Source organism: Crotalus tigris, unplaced genomic scaffold (assembly GCF_016545835.1).
Source record: "Crotalus tigris isolate CLP2741 ecotype Arizona unplaced genomic scaffold, ASM1654583v1 scf7180000017836.1595184, whole genome shotgun sequence".
Taxonomy (NCBI): domain Eukaryota; kingdom Metazoa; phylum Chordata; class Lepidosauria; order Squamata; family Viperidae; genus Crotalus; species Crotalus tigris.
In genome coordinates this window covers 1,256,431-1,277,523 of record NW_024096663.1, presented here as the reverse complement: position 1 = coordinate 1,277,523, position 21,093 = coordinate 1,256,431, and the positions used below count along the sequence as shown (strand labels likewise).

At 42.1% G+C, this 21,093-nt stretch overlaps 1 protein-coding gene across 1 annotated transcript in view; it reads left to right on the top strand.

The window, feature by feature from the left end:
* The window catches only part of ZDHHC17 (zinc finger DHHC-type palmitoyltransferase 17), a 77,111-nt gene that overhangs the window by 16,251 nt on the left and 39,767 nt on the right, over positions 1–21,093 (top strand). Inside the window, exons 2-7 of the mRNA XM_039343300.1 lie at positions 5,212–5,315; positions 11,439–11,561; positions 15,039–15,116; positions 16,153–16,297; positions 17,137–17,201; positions 18,909–19,071. Coding sequence (XP_039199234.1) covers positions 5,212–5,315; positions 11,439–11,561; positions 15,039–15,116; positions 16,153–16,297; positions 17,137–17,201; positions 18,909–19,071 — 678 coding nt within the window. The remainder of the gene's footprint in view (positions 1–5,211; positions 5,316–11,438; positions 11,562–15,038; positions 15,117–16,152; positions 16,298–17,136; positions 17,202–18,908; positions 19,072–21,093) is intronic.

Below are 21,093 nucleotides of genomic sequence, written 5' to 3'. Positions count from 1 at the left end.
ATCATTAATCACCATCTTCATCAGATCTTGATTCATGTCTTCTTTAAGACCCCTGATTCTCAAAGCATATTCCATTTATCTATACTGAGACATAAGAATATCATCTTGTGAAGTTTCCATCTTTTTTTCCATATCTTGGAATTTGTACTCAAGGAAATCTACTTTCTCTGCAACTTCTTCCACTCTGGAATCCAGTTTCACGACCACAGAAGCCAATCCTGATAAAGCTGAAACTATATCTTGCCTCAGAATAGTATTATTCTGCACTAAAAGCTACTTCATTTCCTCCTTCATTTCCTCTTTACTTTCAAACTTGCTCTGTTCCAGAAGTTACTTCATTTCCTCCCTGATTTGGGACACAGCATTTCCCATTATATCTTTAATATCTTGTGCAGACAAGCCTGGCGGGGGAGGAGAAGATGGAGGTATAGCCTTAGGTTGCTGCACCGGTGGTGTTACTTTAAGTTGTTGTTGTACAGTTGCAATTACAGGAGAAGAAACCACCTTAGAAATTATAGAAGCTGGTTGTCTCTTTGAAGCCATTTTTTAAAAGTCTTATTCTCTCTTTCCTTCTCCTTTAAAAAAAAAATAATACTAAAATCCTTAAAATTAAAAAAAAGACCAGGGAGAGTGCAAAAAAAAGAAAAACTTCCAAAGCACTTTAAAAGAAAAAGGAAAAAGAAACTTAAAAGAGAGAAGAAACAATGCTAAACATACATTTCATTTAAGTCCGTCTTTTCTTTCCGGAAATAGGGAAAAAAAAGCACTTTCAAAACGCCATTTTACTTTCACTCTCACTCTCCCAAAAAAAAACACAAAAGAAAACAGAATCAGCATAAGCTAAAAAAAATAAAAAAAAATAAATCTCTAACTCTAAGTAAAATCCTTTAAACAGTTCTGTCTGCTTTAAAAATCACTCACCAGAAAACTTTAAGCGCGGAGATGGTAGCGGCGTTTCACTTTGTTTCCGAAGAAACAAAGACAGCTGAGAGGCGGAGAAAGCACGAACTCCGAGGGAACACTCTTTCTACCCCCCCCCAGAAAAGAAATCCAGGGGGGGTTAAGAAGTTCTACCTCTATTCGTGTAGTCTCTACCCCTTCCCTTCGCCCGGGAAGGGGATTTCGAGCCGCGGGCCAGCTGATTCACGCTGTGCTCCGCAGATCTGACACCGTCTCAGGAGGACAGATACAAAGTAGCTGCCATCATTGTCGCTAGCCACCGGAAGCTCCAGAGAGGCAGACACTCTTAAAATTAACTTCTGGTTTCATTGGTCAAAAATATCCTTCAATGTGTCCAGTGTTAAAATATTTTGCTCTCTCTGTAATATTAAGTCAAATTTAAGTGTTCTTCTCTTATTTGCAATCTTCAGTTCCTTCTGGTTTGTTTCTGGTGTCCAGTGTTCAAAGTCTCATTCTGCCATTGTTTTTAAAGAGAATTCAAAACAAAAGCATTTTACCATGGAAAGGATTCTTATAATCAATTCCAAAATCTTATTTCATATCCATCTGGAACCTTAGTCTGCTTGCAACTTTCCAAAACCAAAGTTCTGATAATCCTTTGGCTGTTTATTCCAAACAATTATTAAGTCCTTAAATTTTTATTTAAAACTTCTATTGCTAAATATTGAAGAAACACCAGTTGTTTTCAGACTTGTCAATCCAAAGGTTCCTAATAGCTGAAAAGCAGTTCATAAGCAATTTCCAAAAGTGATTAGAAAAGGAAGTATATGAACCTAGTGTCCTTTTGAATGTGCCAACCTTGGTTTGAGCAAAAATATGACTATTTTCTTATCTCCCATAACTCTAAATCAGGCATGTCAAACTGCCAGCCCACGGGCTGGATGCATCACCTCGAAACCGTGCCCACCCCATTGCCAGCAATGGGGAAAAAGTCCCAATACATCACGCAACGTCACGTGACATTGCAAGTTTGACATGCCTGCTCTAAATCTACCAGATACCATTGTCTTACATTTTCTTTTCAAAGAGCAATTGTATGGAGCATTTGTTTTTGATCTCAAGTCCTTTCCTTGTCCAGAGTCACTTGTTTGAAATAATATAGAGTCTCCTGCTTGAGCAGGGGTCTGAACTATAATATCTCCAAGGTCCCTTCCAGCTCTATTCTGATTCTAATTCAGAGAGGAATTAAGAGCCCACCTACTCACTAGTTCTTCATTCCAGTATGGTCATCAGCTTTTTTTCATCTTTTCTTCCTTGGAGGGCTATCAGGATGATTAAATTAAATTCTATAGAAATAATAAGCTATGTAAATAAATTTTCTTCTTTTTTATTCATCTAAAAATTTGCTATCTAAACCATTATCTTCTATGGTCTAATAGAGTTCAAACATGAAAAATAGACATTTTATAGCTGGCTTTATGCATCTTTGATTCTGATTGGTTTTAGAATTGTAAACACGTTGGGGAATCTCCATTCTATTAGGAATGCCCCTGGGATTGATGTCTTATTTGTTAAAAAAAATAAGTAGCTATTTTAAGCATACTGACTTAAACGTATAATTATTTCAAAATATGTCCCAGGTCAGTTACTCAAGGCAACACAATACATCTTTGCATATTAATCAGGTGATATTTCCAATTAATAATACCAATATTTAATGGTATGTTAATTTGGGGGTGTTGTAACTGTATAGGTTTAACTATATATTTTTGTTTGAATTCTCTTTCTTCTATAGATTTATTTCAATTTGCTTTATTTTCTACTGACTTGTTACCAAGAGTTTTGTGTCAGTATATCCTTGGAACTCTTTGATATTGTAGTTGGTTACTAGACTTTAGAATTCTCATTTTGAAGGATTCATTCATCTGTATTGGATCTTTAAGCTGGCATTTTCTTGTTAAATTTTTGAACTTGAAAGCATTCAGAGTGAGTAACTAAAACTGGATTATAAAAGTATTTCCACTGTAAATGGGATGCATCTGTGAAGTTTATAAATAATAAACAGGTACAAAGCATAGTACAGTTAGTCTGGTTTGTGTGCCTCATCCTATATTAGTAGGTGTATAAAATTGCCTTGAATGAGATTCAGGTTTACTGAAGAATTATGCAAAAATTTGGACATTTGAAAATCTTTGGCACAGTTTAAAGGAGAATCAATGTGATGTAATGGTTAAAGAGTTGAACTAGGAGCAAGGGAACCCAAGCTCTCATCTACCCTCAGCCATGAAGGTTGACTAGGTGACTGAGGTCAGTTATTCCCTTTTAGCCCAATCTACCTTACAGGAATGTTGCTTTGAGGAAAAAAATAAGAAAAGAGAGACCACGCTATGCTGCTTGAATTGTTGAATGAAATGCTGCGTATATGTCTAATAATATTAAGCAAAAGAATTGTGTATCTTTTCATCTCTTTTTTCATGATCATGTTTTAAAGTAATTATTTTAATTGTACATCTATTTGTACAGTAGCTAGTACGGTAACTAACTAGAGTTATTAATACAGACAGCATATATATGGATATAAATAAAACAATAGTTACGTCAGAATAAGCTACACTGAAACTGATGTGCAATTTTTTGCATAATTGTTGATGTAAGTGCTTCCTGACTTTGAGAGGAATCTTATAATCTTACATATGGAAACCACAGAATTAGAGGAAGTGTGCCTGAATATCATTTGGGGATTAATAGTGAAAGAGGATTGTTACTCTCATCCAGATTGTAATCTGTTTGGAAGAAGGCGGTAATCAGTGCCCCACAAACTACATGTAGCTTCCCAGATCTCAATTTATGCCATCTGTGGCATCATGAGATTATATAATTTCAGCAGTTTGTTTGTTTTTAAAATAGAAATCAGGATGGGACCAAGATGCTCTCAGAAAGAAAATGACTTCTATCTCAACTATTTAAATTACCCCCAAATCAGTCCAAAATCATGCATCTGAAACTCCAGAGTAATATGGTCACATTTATGCTGTATAATTTCAGGCTGTTTTAGGGAGGGGGAGGTCTTAAGGATGGCAATGGGAACAATTTGTTTATTCCCACTTTTATTAATCTTTTAAAATAGAAGAAAAATGCTCTGTCTTTGAGAACAGTGTTTTTCAACATTTTCACAGATTGTACCACTTTTAGGATATGGCAATATTCGAGTACCACGAGTCGCCTAGCGAAGTGTCAAAAATTTGATGACCCCCCTCAAAAAAGAAAAAAAATGCTAAAGTACAGATAGTCCTCAACTTACAGCAGTTCGCTTAGTGACTATTACAACAGCACTGAAAAAGTGACTTAGGACCATTTTTCACATTTACAACCGTTGCAGCATCCCCAGGGTCACATGACTTATATGCAGATGCTTGGCAATTGATTCATATTTATGTTGGTCGCAATGTTTCATGGTCATGTGATCCCCTTTTGCAGCCTTCTGACAAGCAAAGTCAATATGGGAAACCAGATTCACTTAACAACCATGTTACTAACTGCAGTGATTCTCTTAACAAATGTAGCAAGAAAACTCATTTAACAAATTTCTCACTTAGCAACATAAATTTTGGGCTCAGTTGTGATTGTAGATTGAGGACTATCTGTATACCCACTTAGCACACTTTTAATGGGAAACTTGTGTCTGTTTCTTTACATTAATTTTTGCATTGTTCTATCCCCTTCTCTCCCTCTGCTTGTCTCCTCTTCTCCGTTTCTCTTTCTCCATCCTCTTCTCTTTCCCTGTCATCTTTTTTTCTCTCCCTTTCCCACCAAAACCTCCTCCTTTTATATCCTCTCCTTTCTCCCCCTCCTCCTCCTTTTCTTTTTGGTGCAACTCCAGCTTACTCCTCTCCCCCAGGATATGCTTTGCTCCTAGAAACGCCAATCAGCTAGAGCCCCACGTAGATCCTGGGCACTCAGCAGAGCCCTGGCAATACCACAGCTCCAACTGACCCTCCCAAAGGCTTTAGCTTATCCCCCCCCATTACACTTTTACACATTTTTTCTACACTTTTTTTAAACAGTGCTTTTCAACCTGTCATAGGTGTACCACCTGCTAGGTGCCAAAGTATGGGTTGAAAAGCACTGCTCTAGAAGTCTGGAAAGTTGAATTGCAAAAATTGCCCATACTCGATCTCGGGATATGAGCTATAGTGGAAAAGAGTATATTGAACTAAACAGATCAGCGGTCTGATTTAGCGGAACTTATACTCTTCTGTTCTAGAAATTTTAATATATTTTAAATAGTTTAATAAAACTGCTTCTTTTCAGGAAATCAAACCTCCAGCTCACTATAACCATGGATATAATGAATCTCTTGGGCGCAAAAGCCACATTGATGATTACAGTACATGGGATATTGTCAAAGCCACACAGTAAGTGTATTTTTTTAGTCATATAGATATTTGTTTCATGGGGAAATCAACATTTAAGATATTAATTTTGTATTATTATGTAATTATGGATTGATGTGGTAGGAACAGAGATTGTTTAGGATCAAAAGAGTCAAAAGGTAGGGAGAAATATAGTGCATGACATTGGTAATTTAGTTTCCTTTTTATCTAATGCTTTTGCTTATTTGTTTCTCCAGCACTGGAGATGGAGAATACACCAATGGGTTTAGACTGTATTCCTGCCCAATCAGATCAAGTCAGCCAAAGTTGCCACGCCTGTCCTGGACCATAGAGATCCCAGTCTTGACTTGATCTCACCCAGGACAGACGTGCAAGTTTGGCTCTTAGGCAGGTACAGTCACCATTGGTGGATTCTCTTTTCCCCAGTTTTTTTTCTGTAGAGTGCTGTATTCAGCACAGATTTGAACCCCATTAGCAAATTTTCCCTTTCCTTCCTATTCAGGAATTTGAGAATTTCTTTCAAATTCTTGACTTGGGGGGAAATACGTATTAGGCTGTTCCAAGGAAGGGGCTCCTTCCTTCTCCCCTCCCCCCCATTTTACCCAACCCAACAGATAATCTCTCAAAGACTAATTTGTTGGATTCACCTGAGGGCTAACGGCTGTTAGTCCCTAACCGACATCAAAGCAATTCAATCCTTCTACCGGAGCTTGCGGCTGCGACTCCGGTGGCTGATTGCAAGCGTCGGGGGGGGGGAGGTTCCCTTTCGCATTGTGTTCAGGTTTTTTTCCTTGCGAATTCTCATGTTTCTGGGGATTTCGGATGCGGCTGCAACTTCACCCCAGACGCAGTCTTGGCCTTTGGTTGCTCTAATCTAGCTCGCGGCCCCACAATTGCCCATTTTTTGGCCGGAGGCCGCGCAAGCGTGCACCAAGGAAACAGCACCGATCAGCTATACGTTGATCGGAGGGAGAAAAGGCTCCATTTTTTCTTGTTACTTGCCAGTCTCCAGACGCGGACCTTCCTATTGCCCAAGACAGCATTCATTCGGCTTCGGGCTTACTTCTAAAGCCCTTGGACTGCGGCAGACTTAGTGGCCTACTGCACATGCAGCCGCCATCTTGGACCACGTGGTCTGCAAAGAATTGGGGGGGAGTGAAATCACTAGTTCGTTTCAAAGGGGATTGGAGGAAGGTGATTCTTCCCTCTCATTTACTGATAGTATCCTCGGAGAGAAGGAAATTATTGGGTGGTGAGTGAAATCAGTAGGTCCAAGCAGAGCAGACGACTCTACTATTGCCAGGCAGGCCGCCATTTTGGAGACAGCCACCATTTTGAGAGCGAGATAGGCCCTTTTTTAACTTGAGGCGGGCTCTCTCTCTCTGAAATACACAGAACCTCCAAGCTGCCCTAGGGGACAATTTCTGGTCCTGTATACAGTTTCCCGGGTCTTTAGATTCTATTAAGATCTGACAGGCACTCTTAGTTAGCCAGGTTCCCTTGGACTCCTTTTCTCAGGTTTGGTGTCTCCGGGCTTTACTAAATTACTAACTGGTTTCTAGACGTACCTTATCGTGCGTCTGTTTATTATACATACAATTATTGTTCATCCGGATTCCAGGCGCCCCCTATAGTGCGTCTGTCCTTATCCACAACAGCTCTATCCGGATTCCAGACGCCCCCTGTAGTGTGTCTGTCCTTATCCGTGCAACAGCTATAGTTGGATTCCAGGCGTCCCCTGTCGTGCGTCTGTCCTTATCCACGCAACAGCTTTACCTGAGTTCCAGGCGTCCCCAATAGTGTGCCTGTCCTTAACCAGTGTATAATACTCTCTAGATACCAGGGGCCCCCTACCGTGTTCCTGTGTTATCAGAGAATGGAGGATTCTGTACCTTCCTCAAAGGGCATTTTGCCATCTACATCGGCTCCAATGAATCCTACTCTATCTAGTCTGGAGAGCGCTAACAAGACTACATCCAAAACCAAGGTCAGATCTACCACTAAGACCTCTAAGAGAGCTGAAAAGCAGGCTAGCCGGAGACATCAAGCTCTAGAAAAGGAATTTTCAAAGGCACAGAAAATAGCCAGGTTGGAGACCTCTCAAGCTGAAGGGTTGGCCTTTGACCTACCCCTGGGGCCCCCAATCTCTCCCCTGGGAATATGGTTGACGGGGGAACCTTCACATTCCCCTGCACAATGTGGGACGGGCGGAATTCTCCCTATTTCCCAGTCCACAGCTACACGGGCTCATCGCGGGACCCCCGAGGCTACCTTTGCCCCTACTGCAGCCGGACTTCGGCCAAGTGAGCCTGTTCTCCTCCCTACGGAGCACCTTCTAGCCTTGTTGATTGCGCAAGCGGTAGACCGCACTCTTGAGGCCAGAGCGCAAGCTCCTAGACCAGCGCCCATCGCTCACCTTCCTTCCCATCAACCGGTTCCGGAAACCTATTACGCTCCTTCTTTCCCGTCTGGGTCTACCTGCTCTGAGGGTTCATCCCTTTGCGAACATGACGTTGAACAGGGGATCCCAATGTCTGAGGAGGAGGAGCCTCCTCCAGAAGCCCTCTCATTCAGTGGCCTTTTCAATCCTTCCTTCTTTGTCCCTTTGCTCCGCAAGGCTACATCCACAGCCCATCTCGGGCCTGATCCTTTCTCTTCAACAACCGCTGTTTCCCCAGACTCGGAGGTGGACCCAAATTTCACTGAACCAGTGGCTGCTCAACACCGCATCCCTTGTGCCCCCATGTTCCTGAATGCGGTCCGAAAACAGTGGACTTCTCCCACCTCCCTTCCCCTCCCAGGTAACACTGATAAAAAACTGGCTCAGGCAGCTCCAGGCCTGTATTCCAGCAGAGGATATCCGCACACACCAGGATCTTAGCAAGATGGTGGCAGCCACCAAGTACGCGTCAGATGCCACCCTCCAAGCCGCCAGATTTTCCTCCAGGGCTATGGTGTCCAGTGTCACTGGTCGCCATATGCTGTGTGGTTGAAGCACTCGCACGCTGATGCCAAGTCTAAGTGGCGTCTGTCGGCATCCCCATATCAGGGAGATAAATTGTTTGGAGACGCATTGAATCCTTATCTCACTGAGAATAAGAATAAGCGCAAGGTCCTTAATCACCTCCTTAAAAAATCGGACAAACGGTCCGCGAAGGCAGTCATTTCATGCAGGGGCTAGGTATAACTACTCTCAACCCATCCGTTCCTTTCCGGACAGACAGGATAGACAGCCTGACAGACAGGCGGCCAGACCTAGACAGCAATTTCAGGGCAAGCGGCCCTTTCATGGGAACGGCCGACCATTTCGCTGCTCTAGGTGACTCTCCAGCGGTTCCTCCCATAGGGGGCAGACTCTCTTTGCCCACCAGTGGGAGGCCATCACCACAGATGCATAGGTACTAAACACCATACGTCACGGCCTGATCCTAGAGTTCATTTCCAACCCTCCAAATCGATTTTTCTCTTGCCCCTACCCATGAAACCAAACAAAGAAAAAACTAATGAAAGAAGCTGTTCAACATCTAGTAAACATACGGGCCATAGAACCGGTGCTGGCGGACCAGAGAGGTCGGGGTTTTTATTCCATCCTCTTTGTCGTTCCAAAGGCGTCAGGGGGATGGAGAGCCATTTTAGATCTCAAGGGCTTGAATTTTCATCTTGTATACTGCAAATTCAAGATGCAAACGCTCCGCTCCATCTTGGGAAGCATAAGAAAAGGGGACTTCCTGAGGTCTATCGACCTCACGGAGGCATACCTTCATATCTCCATCTCTCTGGCCCATCGCCTGTTTCTACGGTTCGCGTACAAGGGACTCCATTTTCAATACAGGGCACTCCCATTTGGCCTATCATCAGCTCCCAGGGTATTTACCAAGATCCTGGCAGTTCTGGCAGCTCACTTAAGGATGGTATCAGTCAGAGTCCAATTTTACCTGGACGACATATTAATCCAATCGTCGTCAGCCCAGTCTGCCATTTCGGACGTCGAACTGGTGGTAAAGCTGCTCCAGGATCACGGGTTATCGGTAAACTTTCCCAAGAGTCATATGGTTCCCACAACAAGGCTGTTACACCTCGGGGACATAGACACGGTGGAGTGCTGGGTGTATTTATCCCAAGAACGCCGGGACAGCATAAGGGAGTCAGCCCTCCAATTACGCAGGGGTTGGACAGTAACGTTGGTCAGTCTCTCCCAATTGTTAGGGAAGATGATCTCAGCCATAGCGATCGTCCCGTGGTCCAGGCTTCATTCCAGGGAACTGCAGTGGTTCATGCTTCCTTTCCAGAGGCAGAACCTCAGTGCCTCTCAATGAAGGGTGAGACTCCCACTCCAGGTATTGCGCTCCCTCATGTGGTGGCTATCTCCCGCCATGCTCAGAGGGTCATGCTTCAAGGAGCCAGATCGGATAGTATTAAAGACCGACGCCAGCCTGTTCGGCTGGGGAGCACACCTTCGCTCGCAGTGGGCACAGGGCCGTTGGTCCCACTCAGACCTTCAGCACAACATAAATTGGCTCGAGCTACGGGCCATACATCTAGCCCTTCGCCACTTTCACAGCCTGGTGACAAGGCGTCACATACTGGTCCTCATGGATAACGTGGCTGACAAGGCCCATGTAAACTGACAAGGGGGCACCCAATCTCGGACTTTATTGACCGAGTCGCTCTTACTGGGATCCTGGGCAGAACACAGTCTGGCCTCCATCAAGACCGATCATATTTCAGGGGAGGCGAACACTCAGGACGACCTTCTGAGTAGGGCAATGGTAGATCACTCGGAATGGCGCCTCCACCCGAGGGTCTTTAGAGAAATCTGTCACCGTTTTGGCCTTCCACTTTTGGACCTCTTTGCGTCCCCAGCCAACACTCAGTTGCCCCGGTTCTTCTCACGGTTCCTATCTCCAGGGGCGGAACAGATGGACGCTCTTCGGAGCCCATTGCCGCAGAGACTGCTCTATGCCTTTCCCCCTCTCCCTCTTCTCCCGGCGGTAATATGCAAGCTTCTTCGGGAACAAGCAGAGATACTCCTGGTGGCCCCTTATTGGCCAAGGAGGCCTTGGTTCGCTGATCTGATGAGCCTCTCCCTTGCAGATCCATGGCGGATTCCTCCAGAACGGATCTCCCTCAGCCAATGGCGATGAATAGTTATCTCCATGATTTACAGATAGTCCTCAAGCTATGACCCTAATGGAGCCTTCCCACTAGGGTCGTAAGTCTAAATTTTGTAAAATGAATTACACTCATATTTATGACATTTTTGAAATACACTCATTAAGCGAATCAACCGGGTCACTGAATGAACGCAGATTGGACTTACTGTTTGGCTTGATTCATTAAGTGACCTCTGCCATTCTTAAGTGAACTGAAAGGCTAGTGAATTTGCCAGGTCCCCAGCTGGAGCTTCCAGAGGGAATGCTGCTGCCTGCCCATCAGCTGTTCTGGCAAGGCCAGGTGGTCCTCCACCTCTGAATCGCAGCACCTCCAGGCAAGTGCCCAGACTTAAATTGGGATGGGGGTGAATTTGCAGGTTCCAAGTGGAGCCTCTGGAGAGAACTGCCCGCTCATCAGCTGTTCTACAAGCAGTCTATAGTAGTTCACACACTAATCCTCAAAGCAAAAGCTAATAAACAGTTGACTGCAAAGTATCTTTCTGCAAGCAATCTTAAACTATGTGTAAACAAACAGTACAGTTTTAGGCAGCTGTTTGTATCTCAAAGACTATCTGTAATTATCTAGTTGTATCATCTCAAAAGACTAACACCCACACACATTTTACAAAAACCAGTTAGTGCTTTCTTGTCCCAAGTAAGTATTGTAATAACACATGAATAGGCATATGCAGCTTCATAAAATAAAATGGTTTTTGTGATAACTTTGATAACTAGCCCAATAAACATTTTTCCTGTTGTAAAAATGCAAATCTAACCTTGGTTTATATAATAAAAGTATGGCAGAAACAATAAGATTTCACCTTGGAAGAACAGGAAAGTATGTGCACTGCATTTTAAATGTAGAAGTCATTTGGAAAAAGAAAATAAGAGAGATGTCTCCCTTTTTTCTCTATTCTGTCCAGTGTTGTTCATATTCAAATATTAAGTTTGATTAATTCAGAATTACTAACTAATTAGACTTTTCTTCAAGGTATGGAATATATGATCGTTGTTGTGAGTTGGTAGAAGCAGGCTATGATGTACGGCAACCTGATAAAGAAAATGTTACGCTTCTCCATTGGGCTGCAATCAACAACAGATTGGATTTAGTGAAGTAAGTGCTACTTTTCTGCCACAATCAGAAAATTAATTTTCTTAGTACGATTTAACTCTTCTATATTTCTATCATAGTTGGATTAGGCATAAATACATTGTATAGTCATATACTTTAAATAATAATTAAATGATTAGCCAAAGGCTGTAAGAAAAAAATTTTGTCATTCAAATAGTGACTATTCTTTTTTACAGTGTTTGAACTACTTCCTCAATAAATAAATGATCATACTGGTTGATAAAAATATCAGTTTAAGGTTGTCTGTAACTTTTGATAGCCATTATTTAACTACTTATTCTGTAATGGTCAAAACTATAGACTGCCAACAGTGAAATTTCTATCATTTTAGACTAATAAACACAAAAAATAGAGTAGCTGTTTCATTTTCTCATTAATAAATGCTATAATTTCCATTTTCACTTTAGTTGTTACTGAAACAGCTTTTTAATAGTCAAGGACAGGGGTCGGCAACCTGAAACACTGAAAGAGCCATTTGGACCTGTTTCCCTCACAAAAGAAAAAACTGGGAGCCGCAAAATGTGTGTGTGCTTGTGCGGAACAGGACACTTGATTGTGAGGATCAGAGCACTTGATTGAAGAGGCTGGATGAGCTTCATTTTCTTCCCTCCGAGGCCGGAACCCCCAACGCCTCTCCCTGCCTTGTTCCAGAAAGATTTGTGCCTTTCCCGAACCCCGAATTGGTCCCTTCCAGCGAGTTGCCAAACCTCCTCTCCCTCCTCCTTCCCTGGCAGCTACTGTGTTTAAATTTGCTTTTTCTCGGGTGGTTACAGAGCTTCCTTCGTTTTCTTTCCTTCCTATCCCTCTTCTCCCCCCCTCTTCCCCCGCCTTCCCTACAATGCCCTTGCACTGCGGTGTATCCTCCTCCCATACATATTAAATTTTTAAAGTATTGGCAGCTCTGCCGTCCTGGCTTCTCCTCCCCTCGGAAAAGACTGCTCTCCCCCCACCCCACGCTCTCCCTCTCTGAGACTTTCTTCTTTCCGCCTTTTGGCGCGAAGGTTCCGAGGGAGCAGAGGAGGAGGCCTACGGGGAGAAGGAGCTGCTGCGGCAAATCTTCCAAGGTGCTCGCCTATCTCAGCCTGCTGCGGGAGGCTGGAGTTCTACCTCTGGAGGAAGGCAAAGGGACGCAGCTGCCTGCTCACCGCCCTAGCCGGGACTGCTGCCCGGCCCAGCCCAGGGAGACGTATGGCCGGCTCAGCTTCCCAGGGAGTGATGCCCCCACCAGCCACTGCCCCAGCCATTACTGTCGCCCAGCCCGAGGAGATGCATGGTCGGCTCAGCTTCCCAGGGAGCTATGCCCCTGCCGCCCCAACCATGACTGCAGCCCGGCCCGGCCTGGGGAGACATGTGACCGGCTCAGCTTCCCACGGAGTGATGCCCCCACTGTCCACCGCCCCAGCCGGCACTGCCGCCCAGCCCAGCCTGGGGAGACACGTGGCCGGCTTAGCTTCCCAGGGAGCGATGCCCCCGCCGGCCGCTGGCCCAGCCAGGACTGCCGCCCGTCCCAGCCTGGGGAGATGCATGGCCGGCTCGGCTTCCCAGGGAGTGATGCCCCCGCTGTCCATCGCCCCAGACATGACTGCCCCCCAGCCTGGCCTAGGGAGACACGTGGCCGGCTTGGCTTCCCAGGGAGTAATGCCCCTGCCAGCCGCCACCCCAGCCAGGACTACTGCCCGGCCCAGGTAGACGTGGCCGGCTGAGCAGCCCGGGGATGGCCCAGAAAGTGATGCCCCAGCCGAGACTGCCGCCTGGTACAAGTAAGCTGGGGACGCCACCAGCCCCACGGCTGCTTTGCGGCAGTGCTCCACGGACTCAGAGTCCCTTCCCACCCCCCGCCACTGACCCTCTGTCTCCGGCTCTGCTGCTGTTTGGCCAACGGTCGTGCCAGCTGGGCATCGGAGGGGCTGCTCTCCCTCGGGGCCGTGGTTTGCGGGAGGGCTGGCCTGCTCAGCAGAGGCTTGGGCGGCCGCTCCCAGCGGTGATTTTGGAGCTTCCCCGCACGGCTCCCCTGCCACGTGCACCTCAGACGGGGCCAGCCCGGGAAAGGGACTTCCTGGCCGCCATTCTTCCAGGTGGTGGGGCACCCGGGCGCAGGGCCAATCATTAGCCCTGCGAGGGGGCAAGTCCGCATGAGAGAGGGGGGGAAGTACAAGTACCTTTCTCCTTGTCTCTCTCTGCTAATGGCGGAGGAGGCTCTGGAGCCGCAGGGGATGGCTCAAAGAGCCGCATGTGGCTCCGGAGCCGCGGGTTGCCGACCCGTGGTCAAGGAGTTCATAAAAAAATAGGAATGCTATGCATGTTGTTTGGAGGAAGCTTTTTTGTTTTATGAACATGTATAGTGCTTTTCATTCGTTGGGTAATTTATAACATTAAAATGTAGCATAAAACAATTAAAATCTTACTTGTTTAAAAAAGAAGAGAAACAAAAAGATTTTAAAAGCTTAAAAATCATTGGCATTGAAAAGGTTACAAATTAGGCAAATGGATTATTACAAATAAAACTCTTTCCTGGCCATTATCTCTTTTGACAGTAGGATATGAGGCAGAGAAGAACATTGGAAACAAAGTCAATTTACCTGGGTTACATGTACATTAGCTTTGAAATGTTTAATGCTTCTTGAGCAGTGATTCTGCAAATTACTGTGTGGCCTCCCCAAAATGAATATAGAATTTATTTAAACTTATTGGCCACCCAATTTCAGTGAACGTCTGCAGTGGAGTTGTTTCTTAATCTCTGCTTTTTTTTAATCTGATAAAAACTAATGGTAACAGCATGAATGAACAAGCATTTAAAATATTTTTATGAGTTAATTTCTGTATATAGCAGTGGTTCTCAACCTGTGGGTCGGGACCCCATTTGGGGTCAAATGACCATTTCACGGGGGTCGCCAAACAATGCAGTCCGCCATTTTTTCCCCCTTTTCCTTAGCTGTGCTACTCCCTTTTATTCTATTGGCTTTTGAAAGCCAATAGAATAGACTCTCTTGAATAGAGTCTAATTCTATTGGCTTTCAAAAGCCAATAGGAATTGTCCAGGCTGTCTCTGCCCTGCTGAGCCCGCCAAAAGTCCCATTCTGCAAATGGTGCTGCACCAGTTGAGTAGTCCTCGACTTACGACCGGTTGAGTAGTCCTCGACTTACGACCGGTTGGGGGTTGCGGCATTAAAAAGGTTGAGAACCACTGGTATATAGTTATGTAAGTAACAGTTTTACTTTAAAAGTCAGTTTTCTCATTAGTCATTGTTTTTTGAGAACTGTGTTCAGTTGAAAGTCACTTTGATAATCTTTAACTATTTAAAAGCAGTATATCATTTACTGATTAGCCCAAAAATATAATGAATGTAAAACACTGTTTTATGTTTATAAAACCTCTTTTCATGTCCTGCATTTCTTGATGAAAGTGTTATCACTTTCTGACTTCCCATTATTAGATTTATATTTATTCTTTGTCTACAGATACTACATATCAAAAGGTGCCATTGTTGACCAGCTTGGAGGTGACCTGAATTCCACACCACTCCATTGGGCAACTAGGTGGGAAATATTGGATGTTTTCACATAATTTCATTATTATTTAATATTTATAAAACAGTTTTGCAACACTCTACTGCAAAATAAATCCAGCAAGAAAGAGTTGCTGGTTGAGCATTGAGTTTCTATAACATCTCTGTCAGACACTGAGGAAACAGATCTGCAACTTGGACTCATAGCTACTGCTTGTTGGGCAAGTATAGGCTATAGATAGGTCAGCATGATTCACTGAGCCCTAGTAATTCATTTAACTGTGACAAAAAGATCACAAAATGGGGCAAAACTTGCTTAACGACTGCCTTGCTTAGCAACAGAAATTTTGGGCTCTCTTGTGGTCATAAGTCTAAGACTCCCTGTAATTTCAGAAGACACTGAAAATAGATGCCCCAAAGAGTAAGTAGCTGCCATTTGGATTCTTCTGTTGTTCCTGAGTTTGTTTTGATTTTGGTTTGGTACATTGACATTTATTTGTTATTTTATGCATATTTAGTATGGATTTTAAAAATTAGATACTATGTATTTAATAATTGTTAGGAGTCTTAGCAAATCACAGTGGATTATCAGTCAATTCAATGAATTAAGAGTTGATTATTTGCTGTTTAATGATTTTGAAAGGACTTATTTGTACATTCACTAATACACTAAGGTTCTCGAAAAATTTTCAGAAAGCATAACAAAATATCTAGTATATTTATTAAAGGAACAAGCTGCATGACTGTTGAATGTAAAACCTGAAAAGGTTGTATGTGCTCATGGAATATTTCCATGTTTCAATTGTTTTGTCAAAACTCCTGGTCACATGAATCAGATTTCTCCCAAATTTGTGCCACCTAAATGTATTACATTGTAATTCTCATCATCTAAAAATATAATAAGCAAGCAACATTTTTGAAATTGTTACCTAGGATGATTTTGAAAACAAATGATCTTGTAAATAGATAGACTTAAATAGATTTGTACTTCTTCTCTAGGTGAAATAATCTGCAAATAAAGAAAAAGCTACATTACAAAATTTAATGCTGTTTTTTTAATGTTTTAGACAGGGTCATTTATCAATGGTTGTACAGCTTATGAAATATGGTGCAGATCCATCATTAATTGATGGAGAAGGATGTAGTTGTATTCATTTAGCAGCCCAGTTTGGACATACATCTATTGTCGCTTACCTAATAGCCAAGGGACAGGTATGTACATTTGCTTCATAACTTTAGGAGTGACAATTACATGCTCTTGTGTATTTTATAAGTGCATTTCTGAGATTAACATATGCAGCACTATACATAACTTCCTGGGTATAACTCTTCAAAGTCATCAGAACTTACCTCTGAATAGTTGAATATAGTACTAGTCAATTGTTTTATATTATCTGAACGGACTCAATTGCAAATAGGGATTTAATTGGAGATAGTACTTTGTAGCCTACAGTTATTCACCCTTACAACCCACCACTGGGTTGCCGCAGCACCCTTCTGCCTCTCTCTTCCATCCCATCCTGCTGGAATCCTGCAATGCTTGGATTCCATCCCACACACCCATTATGTCCCACACTTACCTTCTGAAGCTTTCCAGATCTTAGGTTGTGGAAGGAGGCAGACCATGTATCTTTGGGTTATGTGGCGGCAATCTAAATGCAGCCACTGTTTTGTCCTGTCCATCCTGTTTTAGGGAATTAAGCTATTTTCCAAAGCACCTGAAGGCAGGACAAGAAGCAACGGGTGGAAACTAATCAAGGAGAGAAGCAACCTAGAACTAAGGAGAAACTTCCTGACAGTGATAACAATTAATCAGTGGAACAGCCTGCCTCCAGAAGCAGTAAATGCTCCAACACTGGAAGTTTTTAAGAAGAGACTGGACAGCCATTTGTCCGAAATGGTGTAGGGTTTCCTGTCTGAGCAGGGGGTTGGACTAGATGACCTCCAAGGTCCCTTCCAACTTTACTACTATTACTATCCTTCAGAGAAGGTATTTAAATGTTTTCCATTAGTATTTTCTTTTTATATTTGATTATTTTTGTTTTCCTCAGGATGTTGATATGATGGATCAAAATGGAATGACACCTTTAATGTGGGCAGCTTATAGAACACACAGGTAATTTTCTTATTTAACTTTAAATCTGTGGGTCGTTATTTTTAACATTCAAGTAGCTTATACATAGCATAAAATGTTAGAATGTTATATTCTTAAGTATGATTTGAATGAAATGGTTCATACCTCACATGTACATATCACCCTTCTACTGTCCATTAAGATAGTTCAACCAAGCTAGCAAACGAGCCACTTCAGTTTCCAGAAAAAATATTGCCAATAGGGTCACATAACAAAATTTGAAAGCCCGTCAAAGCAGATCTCATACTCAACATAATTAAGGTGATATTTCTATGATTTTTTTCCCCTATACCTGGCTATACTACCTCTAGTCTCCATGAGCTGATACATCTATTTTACATCATTCTTGTTTTCTCCTCTGCAGTCTCTTGATATTTGATATTCTATCACATTTTTAGAGCAACAAGATCTTTTTTCATGTTTTCCTAGAAACCTGAAAAAGCAATTCTGCTTTAATCAGTAGCTGAGAAATACGTAAGGATTGACACACTACTTCCAAATTATTTTGAAACTATGCACAATTCTATTGTTTATAGAAGATCTACTGCATAATGTTATCCGCATTATTATATTGATAATACTCAGCTCTTGCTCCTTATTATCCAGTTCCAAGGAAATATTCAATAGCTTGGACATCATTGAACTCTAATGATTAAACAAGGAAAAGAACATGAAATTAAATCCAGACAACATGGCAATCCTATTGATAAATACCAAAATAGACTATGGGATTGAGGAAATGAAGAATTAATGTCACTGTTCAGCCCAGATTTGGCAATATACAGTGATAATCAGATCAATGAAAAACTGTACTTCTCCACTGTAATTGTATTCTCAGAACGGCTAAGAAAAGTGACTGCTTGCCCCTACATCATGTTTGGAAGGCTCTTCGCAGATAAAATTCCTGACATTTGATCCAGATTCAACAGCTTTTGGACAGTCTAGTGCCATGACTAGAGCAATATTTTGTAAGATCATTTGAGACCTTTTTGAATTAGTGAAATCTGAGAAAGAGGATAAAACTCTCAATAACATGAGATTAGTTTCCACTAAAATGAGTCCACGCCCTGCTTGGATCTTTCAAGAAATTAGATGGGGGTGTGTGTAGCTTGATTCAGGAAAGAGATAAATATCTCTTTTGTGAAGGATGTTTTATAGTTATCCTCAAAGAATTCAGTGTGCATTTCTGCTTAAGAGTCCATCTCTTGATATAGTCTTCTATAATTTCCATTCAATTTCTAGTCTCCCTTTTTAGGGAAGTTTATGGAGAAGATGATAGGACTTCAGTTACAAAGATTCCTAGATAAAACAGATTATCTTGATCTCTTCCAGTCATGTTTCAGAGCTTGACTGAGATTATATTGGTTCCTGTAGCGTATATGACATTTGCTGGCATCATTAAACCTCTTGGATTCATTTGATACATATTTGTTAATGACCATGATATCTTTCAGGGCTGCTTCGAAGGTTGGGTTCTGCTTTGATGGTTCTGCTTCTTCATGCACGGACAGTTCCAGTGAAGGGAAGTTGTTGTGGTTGTCACTAGTAATAAATCACTCATTTGTATTTTAATTAATTCAGAAACTAACCTGGTCCAGTCTGAAAGAATATATATTCTTTCTCCAAGGAATTTTTTATCTAAATAAACACAATGTCTTAGTTTATATAATGTTTTTGTTAATTTTCCAGTGTGGATCCTACTCGGTTGCTGCTTACTTTTAATGTTTCGGTGAATTTGGGAGACAAATATCACAAGAATACAGCACTACACTGGGCAGTTCTAGCAGGAAATACTACAGTGATTAGTCTACTGTTAGAGGCTGGAGCTAATGTTGATGCCCAAAATATCAAGGTAAGTCTGTCTTCATGTAGTAGAAATTTCACATTTTGTTGGTTATTTTTTAATAAGATTCAACTCCAACACATACATTCAGTAAAACGTCTCTTGCATTACAGATACTTTTGACTCTTTCCACATATCCAATGCCTGGTGTTCATTTTGCTTTTCAACTGTTTAACTCTTCATTCATATTCTCTCCATCCCTTTGCTGTGGTCATTTACTATTTATTTGGGTTTTTTTCTTTGAGTTATCTTGTTTCTTGTATTATACAAGCTTAGTCCCATATCTTCTAGGACACTTTCATCTTCTGTGACTGTCTGCCTTGTATTTAATACCACTGCTTTTTCTGTGGCATAATTTCCAGTCTTATGAAATCAGTGCTAAAGAGTACATAAATGCTTCATTAAAATCTCCTTTGACTTAACATTTTCTACTGCCCATTCTACCACTGATTTATTATTTTATGAAATATTCAGAGATCCCCAATATTTTGGGGGTAATTAACATATTTGGAATTTTGAAAGCATGTCCTAATATTGTCACAAAATTGCTACCATGATGATTATGGCCAGTTATAAAATCCTCTTTTTCTACAAGGCAAACTAATGGGCCTGGTTTCCTTTGTCCAAAGATGTCAGCTTTACATTTCGGTTTAATGTAGCTATTTTTTTTTTTGATAGGTGCCTACTCTTTCAGACCAAGCACTGAGCTGCAAACAGCAATAATTTCATTCTCTAAGAATATTTTTGGAAATACTGTAATTACAGACACACTGTTTGGATCCATGAAAATAAAATATTCATATATTTATTAAAGAAAAAGCAAAGTGCCCTGTAACATCTTAGAAACTTCTTAATATTGTTATTAACATAAGCTTTTGTGGGACAATATTCACTTTGTTGGATTGTTTTTCATCAGACTTTGTAACATCATTCTAGCTAATGTTTAAGGTCCTATGAGACACTAGTTTTGTTGTTAATTTTGTTAATTGCAAAAGCCTAATAAAGTTGTGGATAGATTTATCTAAAAATAGCTTCCATAGTCTGGAACATTTTTGCTTTGTCTTCATTAAATGGCAAGCAGCAGTTGGCCATGAGCTATTTATATGTTTTGTTTTTGAAAATTGCAAAGTAACAAATAGATGAAAAATCCTATAAAGAATTTTGTGGAACCTTAAAAACAAATACAGATACTATAACCTTTATTTTCATCAATTGTTTTCAGTGAAGTGAATGTAAGGCACAGAAGCTTGGGATATAATAAATTAATATTTACTAAGCACAGTTTTTCTTGTGCTTTTGCTACAGCAGGCTGACACATCCAGATATATACTTACTTGTCTATAATTTATGGAAGAGGGAGAGATAACACAAAAAGGCCTGCAATGTCTGGACAGTGACAATTCTAGAGGAAAAAAATAGTTAATTTTTCTTCATGTATATTTATAAAAAGAAAAGGGATAAAAATATTATTCAGATTTGAGCCGAATACTCTCACATGAGATATTATAAAAAAAGAGATCTTTTTCAGAGTTTACAGAAGTGTCCCTTCAAAGGCATATTGGATATTTGCTTTCTTTATAGCTGAAAGCTAAATATTGTCTCCCAGTCCGTAAAAGAAATTTTACAGGCCGGCCAGGAGCCAATTTACAATTTTGTGGTGGCTACCTATGCTGAAACACATTCAGTCTTAGCTCCACAAGGCTGTCTAGAAACAGTGAGGAACCAGCCCCTGCCACGTCAGCCCCGCCCCCTGGGTGCATGCTGGGGAGGTGTCACCCTTTGTGAGGAATGAAGAAATGGACCATGTCTTGGTGCTTGCCCTGGTCCCACCCCCTTCGCTAGAGACCCTCAGATTTGTCCCACTCCTGCCTAGGCCCCCCACAGGCACCCTTGACACGAATGATGTAGAGCTGGCCATGCCCACCCAGTAAGCCACACCCACTCCATCCATGCCCACCCAGTAGGCCGCACCCACCCTGGCCACACCTACCCAGCCCCCCGAGGGCAACCACAATGCTGATGCAGCCCTCA